The sequence below is a fragment of the Rhineura floridana genome, chromosome 9 (assembly GCF_030035675.1).
Source record: "Rhineura floridana isolate rRhiFlo1 chromosome 9, rRhiFlo1.hap2, whole genome shotgun sequence".
Lineage (NCBI taxonomy): Eukaryota > Metazoa > Chordata > Lepidosauria > Squamata > Rhineuridae > Rhineura > Rhineura floridana.
The window spans coordinates 124,067,249-124,094,349 of NC_084488.1; the positions used below are offsets into that span (position 1 = coordinate 124,067,249).

Sequence of the window (27,101 nt, forward strand, 5' to 3'; positions counted from 1 at the left end):
CCCTTCCCCTTCTCTATTTTTGGTTGTTTTGTTTTGCTTTTTATTATTATTTAATTTATTATTTAATTTAATTTATTATTTATTATTTTCCCTCCATCCCACCCCTTTTCCTCTCCCTTTCTTCCCTCACCCACTTCCCTGCTTTGTTTGTTGTTTGTCTTGAAAGGTATTATTATCATCATCATCATCATCATCATCACCACCCTGCAAAAAGAACCACATATAAATGAAATGTTCTTTCATTTTGGCTAAAGGATGGCCCTTTTTTCCATTTTGTGTATGGGGCATGTCAGAGAATCAAATTTGAGCTCACATATACTTGCTAACCCATCCGTTCTCAAAATGTACCATATTTAGAAATGTGGGTACTTACGGTACTTTGATTTCCGGTCATTGAAGGAATTTTCCGTAGTTTCTATGTAGGTCGGCAACTTCGTTACTTCTTCTGCTACCTTTACGGCTAAAAGTATTCCCAGAGTTAGGAGTTTCTTCTTCATCACCACCACTACCACCCTACATACACAGACATGTTTGCTTCCTTATTTAAATATTTATATCCTGCCTTTGACCTCACAAAGTGGGACACCCAGGGAAGCCAATCAGTCTAATAATGATGATGCTGTTTTAAAAATAAACAACCCCCACCCCCATGAAAATTAAAACAATCAGCAATCAAGTGCTGAAAGCAATGTCTGCAACAACAAAAATCCCATAGAAGCCGGAATCAAAATTAGATAAGGGAGTGCGACATTCCATACTTCTGTGTAAATAAATTGTTGTGGATCTGTTTCAATGTGTATGGTGAGGCTTTAATAGGGTGGGTATGGTAAGTGGTGAGAGTTGGGAAGGGGGAACGAGAATATGGGTGAATGCTCTGCGTGATTGGCTGAGTGAATGTGGAAGGACTGATATATGTTTGAAAGGTTTCACAGTTGACTGTTGGACAGGGATTGGAGAGGAATAGGGGTTTGACATTTGGAGAGAGAGGGTTGGAAGGTGTGTGTGGGTGTGAGTGGATTATCGAGGGTTATACAGGCAGATTAATATTAATTGACAATACGGTAAAGATTATTGGAACTGTATAATAAAGAACATGTTTAGAAACCACATGCTTTAGTTCTTGAAACGTAAACAATCTTAGTTGAGAAACATCTGTTAAATAAACAAACTCATTTGTTATTTTTAGACACACCTTGGGAGAGCCTGGCTAGGAGTCCAGAGTCTGCGCGTTCCAATCCCCGCTCATGTCTCTTGGGTGTCAAGGGCCAGCTAAAGATCACCTTACAGGGAGTGGCTCAGGGGTTACGTGCCCTGCCACCTGTGCAGCTGTGGGCATGCTGCATAGTCCCAAGGAACCCAGTTGCCCCCCAGCTGGCAGTTGCGGACAAGGAAGGGGCTGGCTTGTGCAGCTGTGGCAAGCTGAGCAGGCCCTAGCCAGCTGGGGAGGACTAGCCTCAGAGGGAGGCAATGGGAAACCCCCTCTGAATACCGCTTACCATGAAAACCCTATTCATAGGGTCGCCATAAGTCGGGATCGACTTGAAGGCAATCCATTACAAGAGCACAAAGGTGGCAAAAAGTAAACAAAAGGGGAAAGCAGTATCAGTGGAGGCGGAGAGTAACCAAACGGAGCGGGATAATCCACGGTTTCCATATTCGGTTTGTCATCTGATAGTCCTCACTTTGCCTTTTAGTTTGCTCTTTCCCAATTTTTTGCACACGCACACGCAGCAGTAAGACCCCTACGTTCTTTTCGCTTTTTCCAAGCTCTGCCTCTAAAACCTCCCCCTATCAACCAATTGGTCAGCAAAAAAAATGACGTATGCTCCTCTCCCCCTTTGCAACAAAGCACAATACGGCTGTAAAGGAGTTCTCGCTGCGGAAGGAAAGGGAGAAGGGGGGGTCGGTTTCAGCCTGCCTCCGGAAAGCTTTGTCAGTTTCATTCTACTTGCTGGGGTTTTCATTTCAAATCATTTTGCCAAGGGAAGGAAAGGGAGGAGGCGGGGTGACACGTTTCTTCCTTTTTTGGAGAATTAAGTGCAATTGCCAGCATGTGTATCTCCTTAAATATCCATAAAGGCAGAAAAGCACACATTCGTTTAAGCATAATATCACAAATACAAGAAAGGGTCTGCTGGTCGGTTTCACGCCTGCCTCGGGAAAGCTTTGTCAATTTCATTCTCTATGGTTTTCCAGTCTCTAAGGAGATACACACGCTGGCAACTGCACTTATTCCTCCAAGGTGTCTCAAGGTGCCTATATGCGAATAATTACTGCATTTTGGTTGGCTTGTTTTGCGATATTTTGCAAAAGCAACTGTATGCTTTTCTACCCTAATGCAAAAGCAACCGCTCCTCTCCCTTTTCCTTAAACACACGCTGGAGTTTATTGTTTTTAAACACACACACACAGAGAGAGAGAGCAAACAGGTCTTTGCAGGAGTGGCGGGGCGGGGGAAGGGGAGGCGGGGAGGCTAAAGCCACTGAAGCAGATTAAGCCATGGCACCAAATGAATAAAGTATATCACGCTGAGGTAAAACGAATTCCCTCCACTGTTTGCAGCTAGAGACCAGCTGTACCTGCCAGCTTTCCCCAAGTGAAGGCAAGCCCGCCTAGGAGTGCGCATGAGGGGTGGGCTCCCCATGTTGGCTTACTAGGCCTTACTACCAATGTGTTTGTTCATCAAGTCTGAAAAATGTCTCATGAAGTTTGGGAAAAGGAGAAGCAGCCTTATCTGCTGTGCCTGGCCTGAGAGAGAGCAGACATTCAAGGCCAGACAGTAGTTGTCATGGTAACGGGAGATAACAGCTGGGAAAGTTGTAACAGCCTGCTGTTAGTTCTTCCTTCTTCTGTGTGTGTCTTTGAAGCAAGCAGTTCTATCCTTGAAGGGGGGGGGGAGAATTCTACTTGTATCTATCCTCTTAAGCCTTTGGCCATAATGTCTTAGTAAAGACTCTTAAACCTTTCTCAAGCCTCTGTGAAGTTTCTTGCTCAACTTAACTCCAACGTAACGTATGCTGTTGACCCAACAACGCTCACACATCAACAGGGTTATGGGCCCAGATCCACAGCGCGTTACACAGGAGTAAGTGGCTGGTCTGAACGGCAGACGGAGTTCCAGAGAGGGCAGCTTGATTGATTGTGCCAGACAGAGGTGAGCAGGATGGCTGCTGTTAACATGTCTGGAGGCTTGCCGATGGAACGACTTAATGAAAAGAATTATGGAAGCTGGAGGCCAAGGATGCGTGCTTTGCTGGTAAAAGAGAATTTATGGGAAGCTATTGATGGAACACCCCCTGCACCCCTTACAGCGGCCTGGACCCGGAACGATGAGAGGGCACAGGCTTTTATTACTCTGGCTCTATCCGACTCTCAACTGCTACATGTGAGAGATGTTACAAACGCCAAACAGATGTGGGACCGGTTGGAAGGCATTCATGTGCAACAGACTGTGGGATCTAAATTGTGTTTGGCACGGAAGCTGTACCAGATGCGCTTCACGGGTGAGTGTGAAATGAGTGAGCATCTCACGGAATTCAGGCGCCTATTTGCTGAGTTGCAGGATCGAGGCATGGAACACTCTGTCCTTCAGAAGACCTATTTGATCCTGGCTTCACTCGATGGGACTTGGAATAATTTTGTCATGGGAATTGAAGCCATGCCTGATGGGGGGCTGAATGTTGCATTTATTGAAGAAAAGCTGACCCAGGAATGGCAGCGGAGGCAGGAGGCGAAAAGTGCCGTGCCGAAGGAGGCAGCCGGAAGCAAGCAGGAGCAGCAGCGGCTAAAGGCTTGTTATGTTTGCGGAGCTCGTGGGCATCTTCAGCAGGACTGTGCAGTCAAGCGCAACTCCAGGGACGGAGGCTGGAAACAGAGCGGCAGTGTGAACTTTGTTTGTAAACAGAAGTTTCAAGATTTAGGACCTGTTAACTGGATTCTTGACAGTGGGGCGAGCCATATATTAATCAAAGACAGGAGTTTGTTTTACACATCTACAGATGAGCAGGACTTTGTGCAACTAGCAGATGGATCACGGAAAAATGTGGAAGCCCGAGGACTGGTGAGATTTGATAAACTTGGAATACTGTCAGATTGTTTGTTTGTACCAGAACTGTCTCATAACATATTGTCTGTGAGAAAACTGACCAGTTGTGGATTTTCAGTCTTGTTTGATAGAGACAAATGTTATGTAATGAGGGGAGATCAAGTGTGCATGCAGGGAAGCCTGAATGATTCTCAGTTTGTAATAAAGAGCAGTCAAGCAGGGTGTGTTGTGTTAAACGCTGAGGCACAGACACATCAAGGCTGCGTCCATGAATGGCATCAGAGGCTGGGGCATGCAAACTTTGACACGATAAAGAAAACCCCAATGCATAGTGAAGACATGCGTTTGAAAAATTGTGGACAGTTAATGATGGATTGTGATGCGTGTCATAAAGCGAAAATGACAATTGCACCAATAAACTGGGAGACTGAGAGAACCACAACAGCTCCCTATCAGCTAGTTCATGTTGATTTATCAGGGCCAATAAACACTTCACGAGGAGGTGTGAAATTCTTTATGGTAATCGTAGATGATTTTTCTAGATACACTAATCTTTATTTGCTCAAGCATAAAAGTGAAGCTGAGCAGAAGTTGAAACTGTTCATTAAGAGAATCGAAACTCAACATGGCATCACGGTGGGGGCTATACACTCAGACCAGGGAGGAGAATTCATGAGTAAAGCAATGCATGAAGTGCTGGCAAGTAAGAAAATAGCACTTAAACCTTCCACCGGGGTTGCAGAGAACAAAAACAGGGTGCTTCAGGAAGCAATGAGAGCCATGTTAATGGATTCCAGTTTAGGGAATTATTTCTGGGGAGAGGCAATTTTGTATGCGAATTACATTCACAACAGGGTGTTACATAGTGCCATTGGAATGTCACCTTATGAGAAACTCACTGGGAGAAAGCCAAAAATGCAACACATTCAGAAATTCGGGGCACGTTGCTGGGTCCACATTCCACAGGGAAAAAGAAGAGGCAAGCTTGCACCCAGAGCACAACAAGGGTTTGTTTTGGGATTTCAGAATGCATATTTCAGAGTTTGGTTACCAGAAACACAGCAATTAATTCTGAGCAGAAGCATTAAAGTTGCAGAAAAGCCTTGGGATCAAAGGCAAACAGTCATTCTTACAGGATCAGCTGACACGCAAGCACAAACACAAGCACAAACATTCAAACCAAACCTTGACATAAAAGTGGAAGGCACACAAATTCCTCTCAGGGATGTGTTAAATGAACTCATTTGTGGGAAACGTAGAAATAAGAAACGCAAGGCTGAAGAAATGGAATTTCCTGATCAAGCTGTGCCAAGTACCAGCTCAGATGGGGGAGCAGAGAGAGCAGAAGCTCTAGTTCCTTTGAGACGCTCTACAAGAGCGAACATTGGCAAACCGCCTGAAAGATTTACTGTGGGGGTAATTACCAGCCCAGGTATGCGTAAACAGGTTGAGATGGATCCAGAGACACTATATTTGACCTGTGTTCAGCCGAAATTTGATTGAATAAAGTTATGAAATGTACTGAGATGTTCTGAAATGTACTGAAATGTAAACTGGATCTGTATGATGCATTATCTTTGTATTGTAGAAATGTGTTTTGTTATTGTTGTAATGAATTTACAGACATGATGAAAGGGGGAAATGTTGGCTTACTAGGCCTTACTACCAATGTGTTTGTTCATCAAGTCTGAAAAATGTCTCATGAAGTTTGGGAAAAGGAGAAGCAGCCTTATCTGCTGTGCCTGGCCTGAGAGAGAGCAGACATTCAAGGCCAGACAGTAGTTGTCATGGTAACGGGAGATAACAGCTGGGAAAGTTGTAACAGCCTGCTGTTAGTTCTTCCTTCTTCTGTGTGTGTCTTTGAAGCAAGCAGTTCTATCCTTGAAGGGGGGGGAGAATTCTACTTGTATCTATCCTCTTAAGCCTTTGGCCATAATGTCTTAGTAAAGACTCTTAAACCTTTCTCAAGCCTCTGTGAAGTTTCTTGCTCAACTTAACTCCAACGTAACGTATGCTGTTCACGCAACAAAGCTCACACATCAACAGCCCGCCGCTCCCTTCGCGGGACAATTGATAAGATTTGGGGAGCGGAGGCAAGCTGAGGCGGCGGTGGCGGCGGCAGCAGCGGCGGCGGCGGCGGCCATGTGATAGGCTTTTGCCAAAACGATTTGAAACTAAAACCCCAGCAGGTAGAATGAAATTGACAAAGCTTTCCAGAGGCAGGCATGAAACCGACAGCAGCCCCTTTCTTGCTTGCTGTACATTGCAGATCTCACCCAGAGCAGCCACCCAGTTTGCAGGCTGGCAAAAAATAAAATGCATCTGCGCAGTAGTTGCAGAACCCCCCCAACACCCCACCATTGCAATGAGTGGTTCAATTTTCCCAGGCTTATTCTCGCACATGCGCAAAAGTGCAGATACGTGATTGGCTGGAATGAGGAGAAGGGGCAAGGGGAAATGCCCCAAAACCACCCATCAGCTGTAAAGTCCCTGGTATTACATCCTATCTCCTGAAGACACAGCGGATGATTCCCGATTTTAAACAGCAAATCGCATTTTTGCCGGTATTTCAAGGAGCGGATTTAACCTGTGAAAATGCATAACAGTGCGAGACGTCATTTGGATGACCGAAAAATAATGAACACACATAGCGGGCATGTCACACATTTTGCAGTTGTCTGGATGAGCCCTATAGCAGGTTACAGAGGAGCAACCCCAGGCTGCTATCTTTGAGAGTCATGAAGATACACAGTGGGGGGGGAGTTGAGGCTTGACTGGAAACCTGAATGTTGATGACAAGGGCTGGGGAAAATAGACAGAGTCCTTAGTAGCAGCTTTGTTATAAAGGGTGGTGGGAGAAAAAGGAAACCAAGGGCTCATCCAGACAACTGTATAATCTGCGATATGATTGCTTTGTGTGTTCATTAATTTTCCATGGTCCATATGACGTCACCTGTTAAAGCGGACTTTTTCGCTGTTAAATCCGCTTTGGCATTACCGCAAAAAATGCAATTTGCTTTTTTAAACCAGGAATTATCCGCTGTACCTTGAGGCGCTAGGATGCAGTACCGCGGACTTCAGAGCAGGAGGCGTTCCATGGGCGGTGCTTAGGCGTTTCCCCATACCCCTTCTCTCATTCACAGCCAATCATGTATTTCCACTTTTGCGCATGTTCGAACATGACCAGGGAAAGCCCGGGAAAACTGAACCAATCAGAGCAATGGGGTGATGTTGGGGGGGGCCTCTGCAACTTCTACTGCGCAGATGCAAAAAAGCGCATTTGCTCAGAAGCAGAAACAGCCGTTAATTTTTAGCCAGCATGCAAACTGGGCGGCAATTGTGGTTGTTTGTAAAGCCCCCCTTTTCTGGGTGGTCTCACTCAAGTGCACCTGGTTGGTGCAGGGAGCTCACTTTGCTCTTTCCTCCTCGCTTGGAGACAGACAGACACGCACAGGCATGCACAGAGGAGAAAAGCAAGAGCCTGGCGCTTTGCAAAGGGCCACGGGAAGGAAAGGGAGAAGGAGGGGTTGAAGGCAACAGAGCATCAAGTTTTGCCAGAAGTGGTTGGGAAGCCTCTCTCAGTAGCTCTTCCCTGAGGCCGATGCTGCCTACTCGGAGAGGGAGAGGCAGGCAGAGCGAGAAAGAGAAAATGGGGAGGAGCTGTTCTGGAGAAATGAGTGGAATTGCCAGCCATGTGTATCTCCGGAAATGTTAGTATGCATAAAGGCAGAAAAGGATACAGTTGGTTTTGTGAAATATCGCAAATACAACCAAAAAACCCACAGGAATTATTGGCACATAAGTGGTTTGCTAGATGGCCACCCACAACCATCTAAGGAGGCTCTGGAAGGAGAGCGGAGGAAGGGGTCACTGGTGGCGAGGGCCAGCTGGGGAGAGAGCGGGCAGTGATGCCAGGCCATCCCCACATTGGGGGGAGACCCCAGGGAGGCTCCCAGGCAACCCCTTTCCTCGCAGGAGCCTCTCTCCCACGGGCTGCTTGAATCTATGTTCGCCAGCCGGAGGGAGAGCTGAGCGGCGAGGGAAGGGGGCTGCCGAATCAGCTGTGGGGCACTCTGACGGCTCAGCTGTCAGTCCAGCTAATCAGCGGCTTGGCAAAGGGAGGGGGAACGGCTGCCTAAAGTGGAGCAGCCGAAGCAGAGAGAGAGAGAGCAAAGGGAGGAAGCAGGCAGTTGCAGTGCAAGCCTGGCTGTTGGGGAGGAGGTGGAGGGGGAGATGGGGGGTGGCAAGGGCTCTCGGAGGGGTGCCCCATCCCCCACAAAGCCCCTGGAGCCCTTGGCCCCCTCCTCGGGAGAGCTGGAGATTGCTTTTGCCGCCCCTTCGCTCCAGCCGCTCGTAGAGCAAAGTGGTGGGCTAGAGCGCCCTGGAAGCTCAGGGGTGGATCAGCAAGAAGCCAGCCAGAGTGGCGAAAAGGGGAGGAGAGCTCAGGCGGCCAGGCAGCAGCTGGCAGGGGGTGCTGCCAGGCAAGGCGCCGAGCAAAAGGGGCAGCGGGCGATGGAGAAGGAAGGGATGCCAGGCGCCCAGGCGCCCCTTCCCCCTCTCCAGAGTGCATTCAGCATCCTTTGGCTAGGAACCAGCCAGACAGGCACAACTTTGCAGTCTCAATGCGTGGATGAGACGATGGTGTCAGGTGGAAGGGTTTGGATTTGTGACGCACTGGGGAACATTTTGGGACAAGCTGGGCCTGTACAAAAGGGATGGGCTCCACTTGAACCAGAATGGAACCAGACTGCTGGCACTTCAAATTAAAAAGGTGGCAGAGCAGCTTTTAAACTGACTGAGGAGGGAAACCCGACAGGAGCTGAGGAAGGTCCGGTTCGGAGTAAACCTCCCCCCTGGGATAAAGACCAAAGAAATGATGAAATTTTAAAGGGGTAGGCCTAGAAGTAGGCATTGTGATAGGAGGGGCACAGGATATCAATTCAGAAGAGCAAAATTACCACAGGCCAAACCACAAGTGCCAAAGACACTTGAAGAGAGACACTGCTTACAAGTGCCTGTACGCTAATGCTAGGAGCCTGCGAACCAAGATGGGAGAACTGGAGTGCTTGGTCATAGAGAAGAGCATTGATAAGGGTTAGGGTTAGGGTTCTTGAATGTCCACGAGTTCTAGTATTATGAGAGAGGAAGAAGAACTTTTCTCTATCCACTTTCTCAATGCCATGCATAATTTTATACACTTCTATCATGTCTCCTCTGACCTGCCTTTTCTCTAAACTAAAAAGCCCCAAATTCTGCAACCTTTCCTCATAAGGGAGTCGCTCCATTCCCTTGATAATTCTGGCTGCCCTCTTCTGAACCTTTTCCAACTCTATAATATCCTTTTTGAGATGAAGCGACCAGAACTGTACATAGTATTCCAAATGCAGCTGCACCATAGATTTATACAATGGATCCAAGAGCACCCCCAGACTATGGACCTGCTCCTTCAGAGAGAGTACGACCCCATCCAAAGCAGGAAACTGACCAATTATCTGAACTCGGGAACCACCAACCCATACCGCCTCCGTCTTGCTAGGATTCAGACTCAATTTATTGGACCTCATCCAGCCCACCACCGAGTCCAGACAGTTGTCCAGGGCTTGCACGGCCTCTCCCAATTCAGATGTTATGGAGAAATAGAGCTGGGTATTATCAGCATAGTGCTGACACCTTGCCCCAAATCTCCTGATGACTGCCCCCAAGGGCTTCATATAGATGTTAAACAGCATGGGGGACAAGATGGTACCCTGTGGCACCCCATAGCACAACTGCCAGGGGGCCAAAAGACAGTCACCCAATGCTATTCTCTGAGAGCGACCTTGGAGATAGGATTGGAACCACTGTAAAACAGTGCCTCCAATACCCCTCTCACCAAGTCGGCCCAGAAGGATACCATGGTCAATGGTATCAAAAGCCGCTGAGAGATCAAGTAAGAATAACAGAGTTGCACTCCCCCTGTCCTTCTCCCAATAAAGGTCATCTATCAGGGTGACCAAGGCCAATTCAGTCCTATCACCAGACCTGAACCTAGACTGGGATGGGTCAAGATAATCTGTTTCATCCAAGAGTGCTTGCAATTGCTGCACCACAACCCTCTCAATCACCTTCCCTAAAAAGAGGGTATTTGCAACTGGTCGGTAGTTGTCACAACCAATGGGTCCAGGGTGGGCTTTTTCAGGAGTGGTCGGATCATTGCCTCTTTCAAGGCACCTGGAACCATTCCCTCCTGCAATGATGTGTTGACCACACCCTGGATCCACTCGGTCTGACCGCCTCGGCAAGCTTTAATAAGCCAAGAAGGGCAATGGTCAAGAGGACATGTTGCTGGCCGCATCATCGCAAGCACCTTGTCCACATCATCAGGCCGCATCAACTGAAACCATTCCCAAGAAGTTGCAGCAGACATTGCACTGGACACCTCATTGGGGACTACAGTAGATGTGGATGGGCATCAAGACTACTACAGAGGCAAGCAACTTTACCCTCAAAGTGCCTTGCAAACAATTAACAGTGGGCCTCTGAAGGGTCTAAAACTCCATTACCTGGAGTTGATGTCAACAGACTCCTGAGAATACAGAAAAGCTCCACCGGACGGCTACTTGAGGAGGCGGTGGAGGCAGAGAAGTGGGCCTTCTTCGCCACCCTCACTGCCACACAGTAGGCATGGTTATGATGTTTTACTCATGCCTGATCAGCCTCACAGCACATCTTTCGCCACTTGCGCTCTAGCCATCGTCCAGCCTGTTTTATTGCCCTTAGCTCACTGGTGTACCAAGGTGCAAGCCGGGCTCCACAGTGCCGGAGAGGGCGCTCGGGGACAACCGTGTTGAGAGCCCGAAGCACCTCGCTGTTCCACAGCATGTCAAGGGCTTCCACAGGGTCACCTGCTCTATCTACTGGGAACTCCCCTAGGGCATTCAGGAATCCAATGGATTCCATTAGTCTCTGGGTGCAGACCATCTTAATCTGTCCACCACCCCTGCAGGGAAGGATCGGAGCCATAGGTATAAACTTCACCAGGAAGTGGTCTGACCATGACAATGGGGTGACATCCACCCCCCTATCTCCAGACCACCCCTTCCTCCATCTGGAGCAAAAACCAGGTCGAGGGTGTGCCGTGCCCTATGCATCGGGCCAGTGACGACTGGAGACAACCCCATGGTTGTCATGGAGGCAATGAAGTCCCAAGCCGGAACACTAGAGGCAGCCTCAGCATGGACATTGAAATCACCCAGCACTATCGTTCTAGGCTCCTCCAACACCACAGCCGAGACGGCCTCCAACAGCTCAGTCAGAGAAACTGCTGGGCAGCAGGGTGGACGGTACACCAGCAGCAACCCTAGTTTCCTGTCTCCTTGGCCCGACACCAGGTGCAGGCCCTCACAGCCAGCTCCAAGACAGAGTGGTTTCCTGGTGACAGAGATGGAATTTCTGTTGACCACAGCAACTCTTCCCCCCCATCCCTGCAGCCTGTGCTGGTGTTGCTCTGAGTTTCCAGGTGGGAAAAGCTGGGTCAGATCAACTCCACCAAGCTCACCCACCCAGGGCTCAGTAATGCACACCAAATCAGCACCTTCATCCACAATCAAGTCATGGATGAGAGTGGTCTTATTGTGTACCGATCTGGCAGTTTGCAAGCACAGTCAGCCGAATGCACATTACAAGCCCCAGTCAGACCTTTCTGCCTCACAGGGAAAGGGTTGGGGATGACATGTCATGCCCATAATGCACAGGGGAATTTACAGCAGGGTGGCATGTGCATGCTCACTCCCCTTCCCCAGTCACACATTCTTCTGAGGGCATGAATATGACTTCTGGCTTGCTGCCTCAGTATCACATCCACAATGTCTCTCGACCACCAAATCCTGTGTCTTCCAAGCAACCCATCCAGCACGGGGAGGGAAATGAAGAAAAAGTGGCCATGCCAAAAAGGATGGCTACCTGCACCCATCAGTAATCAGAACAGAAAAGCAGGAAGGACTATGCCCTCGCAACAGAGCCAAAGCACATCAGTCAACCGGTATAAAGATTTATTAAAATATGTGTGTTATATAACCATATTGAGGGAGTAATACTGTAAGTCTAGCAGAGGCTTTTGGGGATTTGGTGCATGGACATGCTCGCCCAGTGCATGGCAAGGGGAAGATTAACACTTTCTCTTCCAGCTGCATCCTCAATGAAAATCACCACCCGTGCCACAATTTTCACTAGATCCAGCTGGGGAGAGAAGGGTTAATCCTCCCCTCCCAGTGTGCTGTGGTCCTGATGAAAATCACACACCTGCTGCAGCTTCAAGGACTCTTCCATTTTCTCTCCTGCCTTCAGAGATGATAAAATGGGCATCTTTTTCTAAACCAGTCAGAAATTCAGTATTTCCCTTTCACTTACGATTATAGTAATTGATCTTGGGATTCCTCAGTGCCTCTGACATAGTGGTCTTTAGTTTTCTCAATGTCTGTTCAAGCGGGTTCTTACCTTCTGATATCAGCGAGATATCTAAAGTTGTTAAGACAAGGAAGAGTGCTGAGATTCCTAGCTAATTTTATTTATTTACTTATTAATGACATTAATTATGCTTCAGATATGTTTATTGATCCAGCGACCATTACAAACAATTGACCAAACACTAAAACCAGTTGCTGTATAAATTAAAACCGGTTGCGCTATAAACTGCTAATTGGCAAGCATTTTAGCTCTAGTGTCAATAACAATGCTTACAAATTTGGCAACATTTAAAATGACGTAGGGACCAATACAGTTTAAACATACTTTCAAAAGAACTACATCAGCTCGACCAGGAAACTATTACAGAATTATTATTATTGTTGTTGTTGTTGTTGTTGTTATTGTTATTGTTATTAATATTATTATTTGATTTATATCCCGCCCTTCCTCCCGGCAGGAGCCCAGGGTGGCAAACGAAAGCACTAAAAACTTTAAAACATTATAAAAACAAACTTTAAAACACATTAAAACAAAACATCTTTAAAATCATTTCTTAAAAAAAGCTTTCAAAACATCTTCTAAGATTAAAAACATTTTAAAAAAGGTTTAAGAACATATTAAAAAGCAATTCCAACACAGACGCAGACTGGGATAGGTCTCATCTTAAAAGGCTTAAAAGAATGCGATCAAGCATTACAGTACAAAAATTACAGTACAAAAGCAGGTGTACTATAGACTCCACAGCACCAGAACCGCATGGACACAGTCTCTGATCATGAGGTGTGCCATCATCAGAGAGGGCAAGGCATTAACTCTAGCCAGAAAAAATGCTCTCCTATACTTTGGCACAGATAACTTGCCGAAATAAAGGGCACATTCTTTGCTGGGGGAACATTTAGTCCTAGGGCTACAGGAAGAGGTGTGCTGGAGCCGGCTTGTATGGGCTCGCGAGAGCCGATTGTTAAAGTTTTGACAATTTTGCGAGCCATTTGTTAACAGAGGGAGCAGGGGAACTCTTCTGCTCCTCTGATTGGTGGATGAAAGACATGTGCCAGAAGCATGGGCTTCTGGGCAGAGCTTAGAAAAGTTACTTGCTTGAACTGCAACTCCCATCAGCCCAATCCAGTGGCCATGCTGGCTGGGGCTGATGGGAGTTGTAGTTAGGGTTGCCATATTGCCCGGTTAGCCAGGTTTTACCCAGATTCTTTGCATGCCACCCAGCGCCCGTTTAACCCCTTAGGTGGCCCGGATTCTCAGCTTTAATTTTTTTAAAAAAAGTTTCTAGGTGGTCTGGTTCTTGAGATATACATAAAAAAGTCAGCCACCCCCGACTGTTAAATCTTTTTTTAAAACAAATCTGTCCTGTACAGTAGGGCCCCGCTTATATGGCGGGTTCCGTTCTGGACCCCCGCCGTAAAGCGGAAATCGCCGTAAAGCGGAACCCCATTGACTTTAATGGGGCGCGTCGCACGAAAATGATGCAAAAATGATGCAAAATGTTGCAAAAGTGGCAAAATTGGCTTTAAAAGAGGGGAGGAAAGCCGCCGCATTAGCGGAACGCTGGGAAGCAGAGTGCCGGGAAGTGGGGCCCTACTGTATAGCACTTCATAGCTCAGTCTAACCCCACCCATTCAGGATTGCAGCCAATCAGTATGAAGCCAGTTTGGTTGACCTGGGCAGTGTCTAGAAAACCTCATTGCAATGCCAGAAAATGGTGGTGCCCCCGCCCCCGTTTATCTGAAAATCTCATAAATTGGGTAAGTATATACATTTCAGGTTTTCTTCCTCTTTCTTGTGTGCAGGAGTCAGATCCTGGGCAGTGTTTTCAAAACATTCCCAATACTTGCTTTTGTGGGGCTAAAAGCATGCTAATCCCATATGCCCAGAGTAAATCCCATTGAATTCAATAGGACTTACTTTCGAGTAGACATGGTTATGAATGTGCTGTAAATTAATGGGACTTTTGAGTGAATGTAAAAAAGAATTGTGTTTGTGTTCTAACTCTTTCTGTTCCTCTCCAGACCTATTTTAAAGCAAGTAGGCAGATATTTTATTTATTTATTTATTTAAAACATTTCTATGCCGCTCTATCTTTCTGGAAAGCTCAGAGCGGCGGACAACTCTATATAAAAGAACATAGACCGAGAATACCTTATAAAAGCAAGACATACACCATAGATACAAACTTATAAGATAAGATTAAAATAGTAAAAACTGTATACAATACAATAAACACATAATTACTCCATAATCTCTCATGGTCAAGAGATTTCCTATTCCTCAGTCCAGGTTAAATGCAAGACGGAAAAGGAATGTCTTGACCTGGCGACGGAATGCCGGAAGCAAGGAGGCCGACCGGACCTCTATTGGCAGGGAATTCCAGAGTCTAGGGGCGATAACAGAGAACGCCCTGTCTCTGGTTCCTGAAAGATGAACTTGTGAGGTTGAGGGTATCCTAAGGAGCGAATTATCGGAGGACCTGAGAGAATGGGGGGGTTCATAAGAAGACAACCGATCGGACAGATAGACAGGGCCCAAGCCGTGAAGGGCTTTAAAGGACAACACCAGCACCTTGAATTGAGTCCGGAAGCAAATTGGCAACCAGTGGAGCTGTTGCAACAGGGGGGTTGTATGGGCACGAATGTCAGCCCCTGTCAGCATTCTTACTGCTGCACGTTGAACCAATTTAAGCTTCCGAACTGTCTTCAAAGGCAGCCCCACGTAGAGTGTGTTGCAGTAGTCAAGCCGGGATGTAACTAGGGCGTGAGTTACCTTCGTCAGATCAGACATCTCTAAAAACGGGCGAAGCTGGCGAACCAGTCTTAACTGGGCAAAAGCGCTCCTGGACACAGCAGAAACCTGAGCTTCCAGGTTCAAAGCCGAATCCAGAAGCACACCCAAGCTGCGGACTTGAGTCTTCAGGGGGAGTGTAACCCCGTCTAACACAGGTACATTCCACGTTTCTAGTTTGGCCCCACGACTGACGAAGAGCATTTCTGTCTTGTCTGGATTTAATTTCAACTTGTTCACCTTCATCCAATCCATCACTGAGGACAGGCACTGGTTCAGGGGTCGAACGGCTTCCTTGGCATCAGGAGGAAAGGAGAAGTAAAGCTGGGTGTCATCTGCATATTGATGGTAACGAACTCCAAACCTCCGGATGACCTCACCCAGCGGCTTCATATAGATGTTAAATAACAAAGGAGACAAAATAGAACCCTGTGGAACCCCGCAGGTCAAAGGCCAGGGGGCTGAGCAGGAGTCTCTGAGTATTACTTTCTGGGTTCGACCCTCCAGGAAGGAGCGGAGCCAACATAAAACAGTACCCTGAAGCCCCATCCTGGATAGGCGATCCAGAAGGATACCATGGTCGATGGTATCAAAGGCTGCCGAGAGATCCAGGAGAACCAACAGGGACACACTCCCCCTGTCTAATTCCCTTCGAAGGTCATCCACCAAGGCGACCAAAGCTGTTTCGGTCCCATGGCCAGGTCTGAAACCAGATTGGAATGGATCGAGATAATCCATTTCCACTAGGAACCGTTGAAGTTGACTAGTCACCACCCGCTCCATAACCCGGTCGATAATTACCCAAACATAATGGGTCTAAGGAGGGTTTTTTCAGTAATGGTCTCACAAACGCCTCTTTCAGGCATCCTGGCAGGGAGCCTTGTTGAAGACAGGCATTGACTACTCCACAGACCCATTCAGCCAGGCCCCCTCTGGCTTGTTTAATGATCCAGGAGGGACAAGGATCAAGCGGACAGGTGGTAGGTCTCATTCCTCCAAGGAGGCTGTCTATATCTCCAGGTTGAGCAAGTTGAAAGGAATCCATCTTAATTGGACAGACAGAGGCCGAAGGTACATCCTTAGAGACTGCATCAAGATTGGCTTCTAAGTCGGAGCAGATCTGATCGACCTTATTTGCAAAATAAAAGGCAAATTCTTGACAACGGGTTGAAGACAAATCCACGTTGTCCTCAGGATGAATAGGGTTAAGCAAATTTTTAACCACTCGGAATAGTTCAGCCGGCTGATTAACTGCTGATGAAATAGAAGCCGTAAAAAAGGCCTTTTGCGTAGATCGTCTTGTAATCGAATAGGTTTTCGAAAATTCTTTAACAACAAGTCGGTCAGATTCATTCCGAGTTTTCCGCCACCGTCGCTCTAGACCCCGACGAGTGTGTTTCATCGCCATCAGCTCGTTGGAAAACCATGGGGCCGGTTTTGCTCTGGAACGCACAAGGGGACGCTCAGGAGCGATTGTGTCAACGGCCCTGGTCATTGAACTGTTCCAGAATTTGACCAGGGTGTCTACAGAATCACTTACTTGGGAGACAGGGAATTCCCCAAGAGCTGATAGGAAACCAACCGGATCCATCAGTCTCCTGGGGCGGACCATTCTAATGGGTCCCTTCTTTTTTTTTTTTTCAATTAATTTTTATTCTAATTTTCAAAACCAAAATAATACAAAAAGAAAACAACACAAATCAATAACTAATACAATACAAAAAAAATACATATATATAAAAATATTGACTTCCGATTTGTCATAGTTCAGCTATAAATCTATAATATATAACAAACCTATCTCTTAATATATTATAAAATCACCTTCCTCCAGCGGTTATCTTAGTTGGTTTCAAATCTCATTAACATCATATCATTTTAATATTCCACAAAAAGTCAAAGAGAAGTTTCCAATCCTTGAGATATATATCAATCAATTTTTTTTCTAAATAAACATGCCAATTAATCCAGCTCATCAAATCTACTAAATCCAGTAATTTCAAAACACTATAATTCAACTATAAATCTATAATATATAACAGACCTATCTCTTAATAGATTATAAAATCACCTTCCTCCAGCGGTTATCTTAGTTGGTTTCAAATCTCATTAACATCATATCATTTTAATCTTCCACAAAAAGTCAAAGAGAAGTTTCCAATCCTTGAGATATATGTCAATCAATTTTTTTTTCTAAATAAACATGTCAATTAATCCAACTCATCAAATCTACTGAGTCCAGTAGTTTCAAATCGCTCTTCTGTCATTATCCATATTGGGTCCATCTTCCATCTTTACGCACCCAAAAATCTTGCTGTCATAGTCATATAATAAAAGTCTGATAGGAATTTCCTCCATCACAGATATTTTCTTACCATCAAATCCAAACGTAACACTGAAGTATTGTTTCAAAGCAGCATCTCTGCTCCTCTTTTCCACATGATACACTAGTACATTTCTTGAAGGTTTTTCCATTGACACAAAACAGGGATTAATTCTATAACTTTCTCCATTTCAAGTTCCATCAAATCCTTCCAGTCCAGGAATTTTTTTGAACCGATAATATCTTTATCTCCAATCTCTTCAATTCCTTCAGAGACAGTGCTGTATTCCAAACTGTAATATTTATCTCCAGGATCCGTCACAAGCAGGAAATCCAAATCTTTTTTCATGTCCATATTTAAGCCAATCTCCATAGATTGAACCTTGCCTTTAATTTCTCTTTCATCCTTTTTTTGTTTTCCAGATCTATCTTTATTCTCCTTTCTCATAGAATCCTGAGTTTCTTTCAGCTCCTGTCTCATTTCATGAAATTCAGTTCTCCACGCTTGTCTATTATTTCTCAGTTCTTGTTTTATTGAGTTAATCCCATCCATTATTTTCTGAAGCATGTCTAGAAATAAAGTCCCTTCTTGTACATCCATGATCTTCTTAATTGCCATTCTTAAAACCAAAAGAACAAAACTCCTTCAATTTTCAATGTCCCAAGCAAAGAGCAGTTTATTTCTTTATCCAGTTACAAAGGAGTTAATCTTTCCAACCAACTAACGTCACATGCTAGACAGTCCTTATCTCTTAAATGTCCAGAAGTGCAAAAACAGCTTTTAGTTCACAGCGTTCAAATAACTAGTAGCAGAGAGAATGGGCAGATTCGTCAACAACAACAACAAAAAAGTAGATCAGAAAAAATAGTCCCTTATATATATTACACAAAAGTCTTGTAAATCAAATAGATTTCTTATCTCTCCCAATCAGAAAGCTCTCATCCATTGTAATCTTTAAAACGCAATTTTCCATGTCAGCTTTTTGCAATAATAAAAAAAAAAGATAAGCTATTTATATTTTCTTCCCCCTTAGTTCCGTAAATAAAGAAGGAAAGTCTTACCTCATCTAGGTTATCTTAATTGCTGTTACTTTGACAAATCTCTTTAGCTATATAGATAAGAAAATGATAAATGTAGACAGGAGGTTTGCCTGCTAGTCCGTTAAAAAAAAACGGGTCACTTATCCAGCTGAGCTAGCATAAAATCCTCGCTCTGTCTGAACTGCTGGAAGACAGACAATTCTGACGAATTCCAGGCTCCAACAATCAAAACAAAACTATGTGGCAGATCTCACGCTTCTTCCTTATCCGGAAGAAATCATCCCCAGTCAGAAAAAACCCTTCTGACTGAATTTAAAACTGGATAAGTTTCATCCAAGACGGGAGCCCGTCTCAGAGGCAGCACAGGCGGAGGGATCCTCCTGGGAAGTCCTAATGGGTCCCTTCTACAGTTTTTATTCTGTAGGGAACTAATACTGATTTTTTAAAAAACTAATACTGATTTTTCTGCAATGACCAACTGGTTTGACAATAAACTATTATATTGGCTGTATGTATTTACACATCTGCAGTATGTGTGTGTGTGTGTGTGTGTGTGTGTGTGTGTGTGTGTGTGTGTGTGTGTGTGTGTGTGTGGAGTCTTTCCAACAACCCTGTGAGGTAGGGTTGGGAAACCAAGGCAACTCACAATAAGAAATAAATCCCTTTAAAATCCAATAACCATAAAGCAAGAATAAACAGCTGGAAAACAGCCTAAAGAGGCATAATTCTGAATTTTGGATTGGGTGAATGAAGTTTATTTATTTATTATTTGATTTATATCTCGCCCTTCCTCCCAGTAGGAGCCCAGGGCGGCAAACACAAGCACTAAACGGACTTTAAAACATCATAAAAGACAGGCTTTAAAATATATTAAAACATCTTTGAAAATATTTTTAAAAGCTTTAAAAAACATCTTTTTTAAAAAAAGAAAAGGCTTAAAAATATTAAAAAGCAATTCCAACACAGACTCAGACTGGGATAAGGTCTCAACTTAAAAGAACAAGTTGAAAAAACAAGTTCCTTATCACTTGAGGCTGTAGTTCTCTGCACACTTCCCAGTTTGAGTAAGCCCCATTGAATACATTAGGACTTGCTTCTGAGTAAACAAACATCAGATTGCACTATAAATATATTTACAGATTGTGTAATTCATAAACATATTTGATAGTCATGTTTATATAAATATTTCTTCATACTGTGTCCCAATAAGTATTTGATTTCACACTATGGTTGTAGATGATTTTTTCCTCTACGTTTTAAGTGTGCCCTTCTTCCTGGGGGTGGTCATGGTTCTCCGTAGCACATTTAAGGTCTCTTCACACCCCCCTTTTTATTTGTATTTAATTTATATTTATCCAATATCTTCCCCTGGCTGTTTTTATGTATTTTAAATATTTTTAGATTAAATAAATAGGAAATCATAATTGTGAACCTCCCTAAAAGCAATTTACCTATCCTTATGTTTTGGCAAAGTGATGGTGTGAAGGCATGCTGGTAGAACAAGAGACCATGTTTGAGGCATGTTATAAGGTGTTTGAGGACTTTGTTATACATTACTTTTTGAGACCTGTAGATTCATGTTGGAAAGAACACATGCACGTATTGAATGGTGGCTTGGGTGCGGTTTTTTCAGTCTACGCTGCATGCGTAGGGAAGGTGATACATCATCTGGCAGCTAGCTTCATATTGTGAGAATAAAAGACATTTGGATCACCATTCACTTGTTTACTTTTCTCACTATTGAGACCACTTCATATATTACTTTTTCATACACAGAAATTTAATCTTTGTAAAGGAAAAAGTATTTTGTAAAATCTGGACAGTGGCTGCCCAGTCAGTATAACCACTGTACAAGATCTACTCAGCCACTATAATTATCTTTTTGTTTTGAGTGCCCTTTTGTCTGGGTCTTGATTCAGGTGTGTATCCAACTTTGATGTTCTTATGGAAGGGGTGTGCAAGTAGTGCCCCCCCCCAGTGTGGAGGCTTAGACAAACATTGTGTTATGGAAAACCAAAGTCTGTGTGAAAGTACATATTTGCGAATGCCATCAGTGTAATCCTAAACACACTTAATAAATAATATCGAACTTGCACGTCACAAAATATTTTACAGTTAAGTCCATAAGCACCAGGAGGGTAGTCGCCCAGGGGGTCTTAGTCCCTCTGCTTTTTTGGGAGCCGGGTCCCTATGTCTCCAAGCATCCTACAATCAGCATGAAAAGGGAGTGTGTTAGTCACTGAGAAGAGTCTTCTAATATGCTTCCTTGCCTTTTCTGCTGATTGGAGACAATCAGAGTGAAAGGAGGTGAGTCAGCCACTGAGAAGACTCTTCTCAGTTGCTAACGCTCTCCACTTACATGCTGATTGGCTCCTAGAGATGTTTGTTGTTGTGAGAGAATGCATTAACAAAGATCTCGTTCTTAATCCAGGAGCAAAAAAGGGTGTATGTGGCGGCAACTATCATGAAGCGACTCTGCACTTCTGAATTTTCTACTGATAAATACCTATGTAACTTTGTGTCTGGAGACTTATTATTAAGAATCACTTTCCATAATTGTAAGGAGGTATGTCCACACACATGCATCCCAGGCACCTGAATGAGGGGTGAGAGCAGCATAGGGACATAAGCAGATGTCTTATACCAGGGGTTCCCAAACGTTTCTTCTACATAGACCACTTGAAAATTGCTGAGGGTCTGAAAGTATCTGAAAATTTACTATGGGCATATGCAAGATAATTAACTCCCATTAGTGATAAGAGCAAGGATTTAAAATTATTATTTTAATTAAAACAAGAGGCTTATCAGTACTTTGAAGAGGTTGTTGTTGTTATGTGCCTCCAAGTCGACTAGACTTATGGAGACCCTATGAATCAGCGACCTCCAAGAGCATCTGTCATGAACCACCCTGTTCAGATCTTGTAAGTTCAGGTCTGTGGCTTCCTTTATGGAATCAATCCATCTCTTATTTGGCCTTCCTCTTTTTCTACTCCCTTCTGTTTTCCCCAGCATCATTGTCTTTTCTAGTGAATCATGTCTTCTCATGATGTGTCCAAAGTATGACAACCTCAGTTTCATCATTTTAGCTTCTAGTGATAGTTTTGGTTTAATTTGTTCTAACACCCAATTATTTGTCTTTTTCGCGTTCCATGATATGCGCAAAGCACTCCTCGAACACCACATGTCAAAGGAGTTGATTTTTCTCTTATCTGCTTTTTTCACTGTCCAACTTTTACATCCACACATAGAGATCGGGAATACCATGGTCTGAATGATCCTGACTTTAGTGTTCAGTGATACATCTTTGAATTTGAGGACCTTTTCTAGTTCTCTCATAACTGCCCTCCCCAGTCCTAGCCTTCTTCTGATTTCTTGACTATTGTCTCCATTTTGGTTAATGACTGTGCCAAGGTATTGATAACCTTGACACGTTCAATGTCCTTGTTGTCAACTTTAAAGTTACATAAATCTTCCGTTGTCATTACTTTAGTCTTGACATTCAGCTGTAGTCCTGCTTTTGTGCTTTTAACTTTCATCAGCTTTCGTTTCAGATCATTACTGGTTTCTGCTAAGAGTATGGTATCATCTACATATCTTAAATTACTGATATTTCTCCCTCAATTTTCACACCTCCTTATCTTGGGCCAATCCCGCTTTCCGTATGATATGTTCTGCATATAGATTAAACAAACAGGGTGATAAAATACACCCCTGTCTCACACCCTTTCCAATGGGGAACCAATTGTTTTCTCCATATTCTGTCCTTACAGTAGCCTCTTGTCCAGAGTATAGGTTGTGCATCAGAACAGTCAGATACTGTGGTACCCCCATTTCTTTTAAAACTGTTCTGTAGTTTTTTGTTATCTGCACAATCAAAGACTTTGCTGTAACCTGTAAAGCACAGGGTGATTTTCTTCTGAAATTCCTTGGTCCATTCCATTATCCAGCGTATGCTTGCAATATGATCTCTGGTGCCTCTTCCCTTTCTAAATCCGGCTTGGATTTTTTTCCCCCGGAGAGCTGGTTGTTAAATATTTACCAGCACACCACTGGCTACAGGGGAGTAGGAGTAGTTTGACAGGGCTATCATATTCTGTCTGTCAGTATCCAGAATTCTCTGCTTGGCCAAAAACTTAATGTGTAAGCTCTTAAGCCTGCACAGCTATGCAACAGAACAGCCAAGTGAGGAGATCTTTTGTGACAGAAATTTTCTCCATGGAGAAATGTACAAGCCCTTCAGGGTCAGAAGAACATATAAATCTGCAGCTTCCCTGTATAGCAGCAGATCCAATAACACGGAGCCTGGCTCCAAGCCAGGTTTGTTAGTGTAGAAAAGCTCACTTCCAGATTGACAACTGAGCCAGCTACACATTTTGGGACACCACATTTGTATGCTACCTGATAATATAAAGTTTTCAGGATAACTTATATATATAAAAAAATCTAAATATAAAATAAGACATAAAACCATAAGCAACATAAATGCACAATCGGTTTCTCTATATTCTGTCCTTACAGTAGCCTCTTGTTCAGAGTATAGGTTGTGCATCAAGACAATCAGATGCTGTGGCACCCCCATTTCTCTTAAAGCATTCCATAGTTTTTCGTGATCTACACAGTCAAAGGCTTTGCTGTAGTCTATAAAGCACAGGGTGATTTTCTTCTGAAATTCCTTGCTCCATTCCATTATCCAACGTATGTTTGCGATATGATCTCTGGTGCCTCTTCCCTTTCTAAATCCAGCTTGGACTTCTGGCATTTCTCACTCCATATATGGTAAGAATCCTGAGCATTACTTTACTTGCATGGGACATTAAGGCAATAGCTCGATAATTACTGCATTCCCTGGGATCCCCTTTCTTTGGAATTAGGATGTATATTGAACACTTCCAGTCTGTGGGCCATTGTTTAGTTTTCCACATTTCTTGACAAATTTTTGTCAAAATTTGGACTGATTCAGTCTCAGTAGCTTGTAGCAACTCTATTGGTATGCCATCTATTCCTGGTGATTTGTTTCTTCCAAGTATTTTAAGAGCAGCTTTCACCTCACATTCTAGAATTTCTGGTTCTTCTTCATACGGTTCCTTCATACTGTTCCTCCTACGGTTAATGAATCTGTCATCCTTGTATCCTTGCATTTTTTAATATAGTTCTTCAGTGTATTGCTTCCATCTTCCTTTTATTTTATCTTGGACAGTCAGTGTGTTCTCCTGTTGATTATTCAACATCCCTACTCTTGGTTTAAATTTCCATTTCATTCCTCTAATCTTTTGGAATAGGGCTCTTGTTCTTTTTTTATTATCCTCTTCTATTTCTGTACAATAATTATTGTAGTAGTTCTCTTTGTCCCTACGTACTAGTCACTGTATTATTGCATTAAGGGTTCTGACCATGTTTCTATCTCCTTTTGCTTTCCTTCTCTCTTTAACCATTTTAAGAGTTTCTTCTGTCATACATTGAGGTCCTTTTCTCTTTTTAACTAGAGGCATTGTGTGTTTGTTTGTTTGCATTCTTCCCTGATAATGTCTCTGACTCCAATCCATAGTTCTTCTGGTTCTCTATCCACTAAGTTTAAAGTTCTCTATCCACTACATCTAAAGCTTCAAATCTGTTTCTTATTTGAACTTTAAATTCTTCTGGGATGTTATTTAGATTGTAATTTGGCATTATGATTGCTTTGTTGTTCTTCTTTAGCTTTACTCTGATTTTCGATATTACCAGTTCATGATCTGTACCGCAGTCTGCTCCTGGTCTTGTTTTTGCAGAAAGTATGGAACTTCTCCATCTTCTGCTTCCAATTATAAAATCAATTTGATTCCTATATTCACCATTTGGTGATGTCCACGTGCACAGTCGTCTTTTCTGTTGCTCAGTGTGGTTTCAAGAAACAAATTATTGGCTTCACAGAATTCAGTAACGCTTTCTCCTGCTTCATTTCTATCTCCTAAGCCCCATTTCCCCACACATTCTAGTTCTTCTCTGTTCCCTACTTTTGCATTCCAGTTCCCCACGATTATCAGAGCATCCTACTTTGGTGTGTGATCAATTCCTTCCTGCACTTCTGCATAAAATCTCTCCATTTCCTCTTCTTCTGTGTTTGCTGTTGGAGCATAGACTTGGATGATGGTTATGTTAATAGGTTTCCCATTAAGTCTCATTGATATCAGTCCCTCAGACCTTGCGTTGTAGCTCCTAATTGCTTTTGCTACATCACTTCTCACTATTAGAGCAACCTCATTTCTTCTTAATTTCTCATTTCCTGCATAAAATGTTTTGTAGTTGCCTGATTGAAAATGTCCCATTCCCGGCCATTTTAGTTCACTCACACCAAGTATTGTAACATTGATACGTTCCATTTCTTGCTTGACAATTTCTAACTTTCCCTGGTTTATGCTTCTCACATTCCATGTTCTTATTATACACATTGTACAACTCCAGACTCTCACATCTGTGTGCATCAGCCTCTGGGCTTCCTTTTGGCTTTGACCCAGCTGCGTCATTAGTCACAGCGCTACTCGTACTTGTCCTTTGTTCTTCCCCAGTAGCTCGGTGAGTGCCTTCTGACCTGGGAGTCTCATCTTCTAGCTCTATCTCATGTTGCATTTTGGGTACTCTGTTCATAGGGTTTTTATGGTAAGAGGTATTCACAGGTGGTTTTCCATTGCCTTCCTCTGAGTCTGAATGCATCTTAGTCTGGTGTCTCAGCTCTGACCATTCCATCTTGGGTGCCCCTGCTAGGAGTCTAGCCTCTTGGTCTTCTTTGACACTCTGAAACCCCCTCACCACGTTAAGGTGTGCATCACAGAAGGGGAATAACTTATGTAATGTATGTAGTTAATTATGTAAGTTACATTACGTTATTCCACCCCATTCGTTTCAACACAAAGGAAACACAATGCAAACAGGAGAAACAGAATCAATCATATTATCATTTGTGCACTCAAGGCAACAAGGACAGTGAATACCAATCATGTTTGCTGGATTGATTTCCATTCCAGACATGGGATGAATAAGCAAACATTGGCAACTTCCACTTCTGTTTCTGTGGAATTCTCTGGCATCCCTGTTCACCTCTACCCCAAAGTAAATACAGGTTTTAAAACAAAGGGACAGGCTAAATGAGTTATTTAAAAGGCCCGAGTGACCAGAAAGCTTTGAAGAGACCCCAAGGATTGTGCCAGGTGAATCTCTCTGGGAAGGATGTTCCATAACTGGGGTGCCACTGTTGAAAAGCCCCCCCTCCCCTCTAGCCACCCATCTCCCTTCATTCAGCTGGGGCTCCAAATAAAATCTTAATGTCCTGGTAGCTACATATGAGAGAAAGAGGTTCTTTGGCCTCATTCAAAGCCATTTAGGGTTTTGAAGATTAAACACAGCACTTTAAATGAGGTCTGGCAATGGAGTGGGCTGCCGGGCAGCTGACAACAGCACAGGTGTAATATGCTCAACTCCCTAGTCCCACTGAATAATTTTGCAGCCCTGTTCTCGGCCAGTTACAACTTCTGGATCATTTTTAAAGGTAGCCCCATGCATTGCAATGGTCTACACAGGAGGTTACCAGAGCATGGTTAATTGTGGCCAGGCTGTCTTATCCAGATAAGGTGAGCTGTTAGAAACCTGTCCATAAATAACTGAGGACTTGCCCACGCACACACACACTAGGGTTGCCAGGTTCTTGACCTGAGACTGATCCTGTATCTTTAGGAAAAGAGAAAGTCAGCCTAGTGCAGGTGTTCTTGCAACCCTGTAATGGGAAAAACCACAAGGTGGAATTCTCCCTTCCCCCTGCACAACTTTTAAAGATAAAAAAGACCTATTGGTTGCCAGGCCCGGCCTCCGAGAGGTCTTCTGTATCTTTAAAAGTTGTGCAGGGGGAAGGGACAATTCCACCTTGTGGTTTTTCCCATTACAGAGTTGCAAGAACATCTGCACTTGGCTGACTTTCTCTTCTCCTAAAGATACAGGATCAGTCTCAGGCCAAGAACCTGGCAACCCTAACACACACACACATAAACATGTGAACCTGTGTTAGGTAGCCTTTGAACCCTGATCCACTAAGTCTAGGACTGTCTACCCCAACAGGCAATAGCTCTTCAAGGTCTCAAGCAGGGGTCTTTACCAGCCTCACAGCTTGAGAGGCTGTTTCAACTGGAAATGCCAGAGATTGAGCTTGGGAACCTTGTTTGTTTTGTTTAAAATATTTTTATATCGCCCTTCAGTAGAGATGCCGGGGTGATGTACAAAAATGTTGACACATAAATGTAACAGAAAAGGGGGTTGTATGCATAGCATGAGGTCTATGTACTTATTTATTTAATGATTAGAAGGAGCTCAGGGAAGCAAATGAAAACACTAAAACATCTTTAAAACGAAAGGCTTTAAAGCATATTAAAAGAAAAGATTTTTAAAACATATGAAAACAATATATCTTTAAAAACATATTAAACAAAACATGTT

At 43.9% G+C, this 27,101-nt stretch overlaps 1 protein-coding gene across 1 annotated transcript in view; it reads right to left on the minus strand.

Moving 5' to 3' along the window:
• The window catches only part of LOC133363698 (C-type lectin domain family 4 member F-like), a 36,065-nt gene that overhangs the window by 7,685 nt on the left and 1,279 nt on the right, over nt 1-27,101 (minus strand). Inside the window, exons 2-3 of the mRNA XM_061582966.1 lie at nt 12,434-12,541; nt 374-460 (exon numbers count right to left, since the gene is read on the minus strand). Coding sequence (XP_061438950.1) covers nt 374-460; nt 12,434-12,541 — 195 coding nt within the window. The remainder of the gene's footprint in view (nt 1-373; nt 461-12,433; nt 12,542-27,101) is intronic.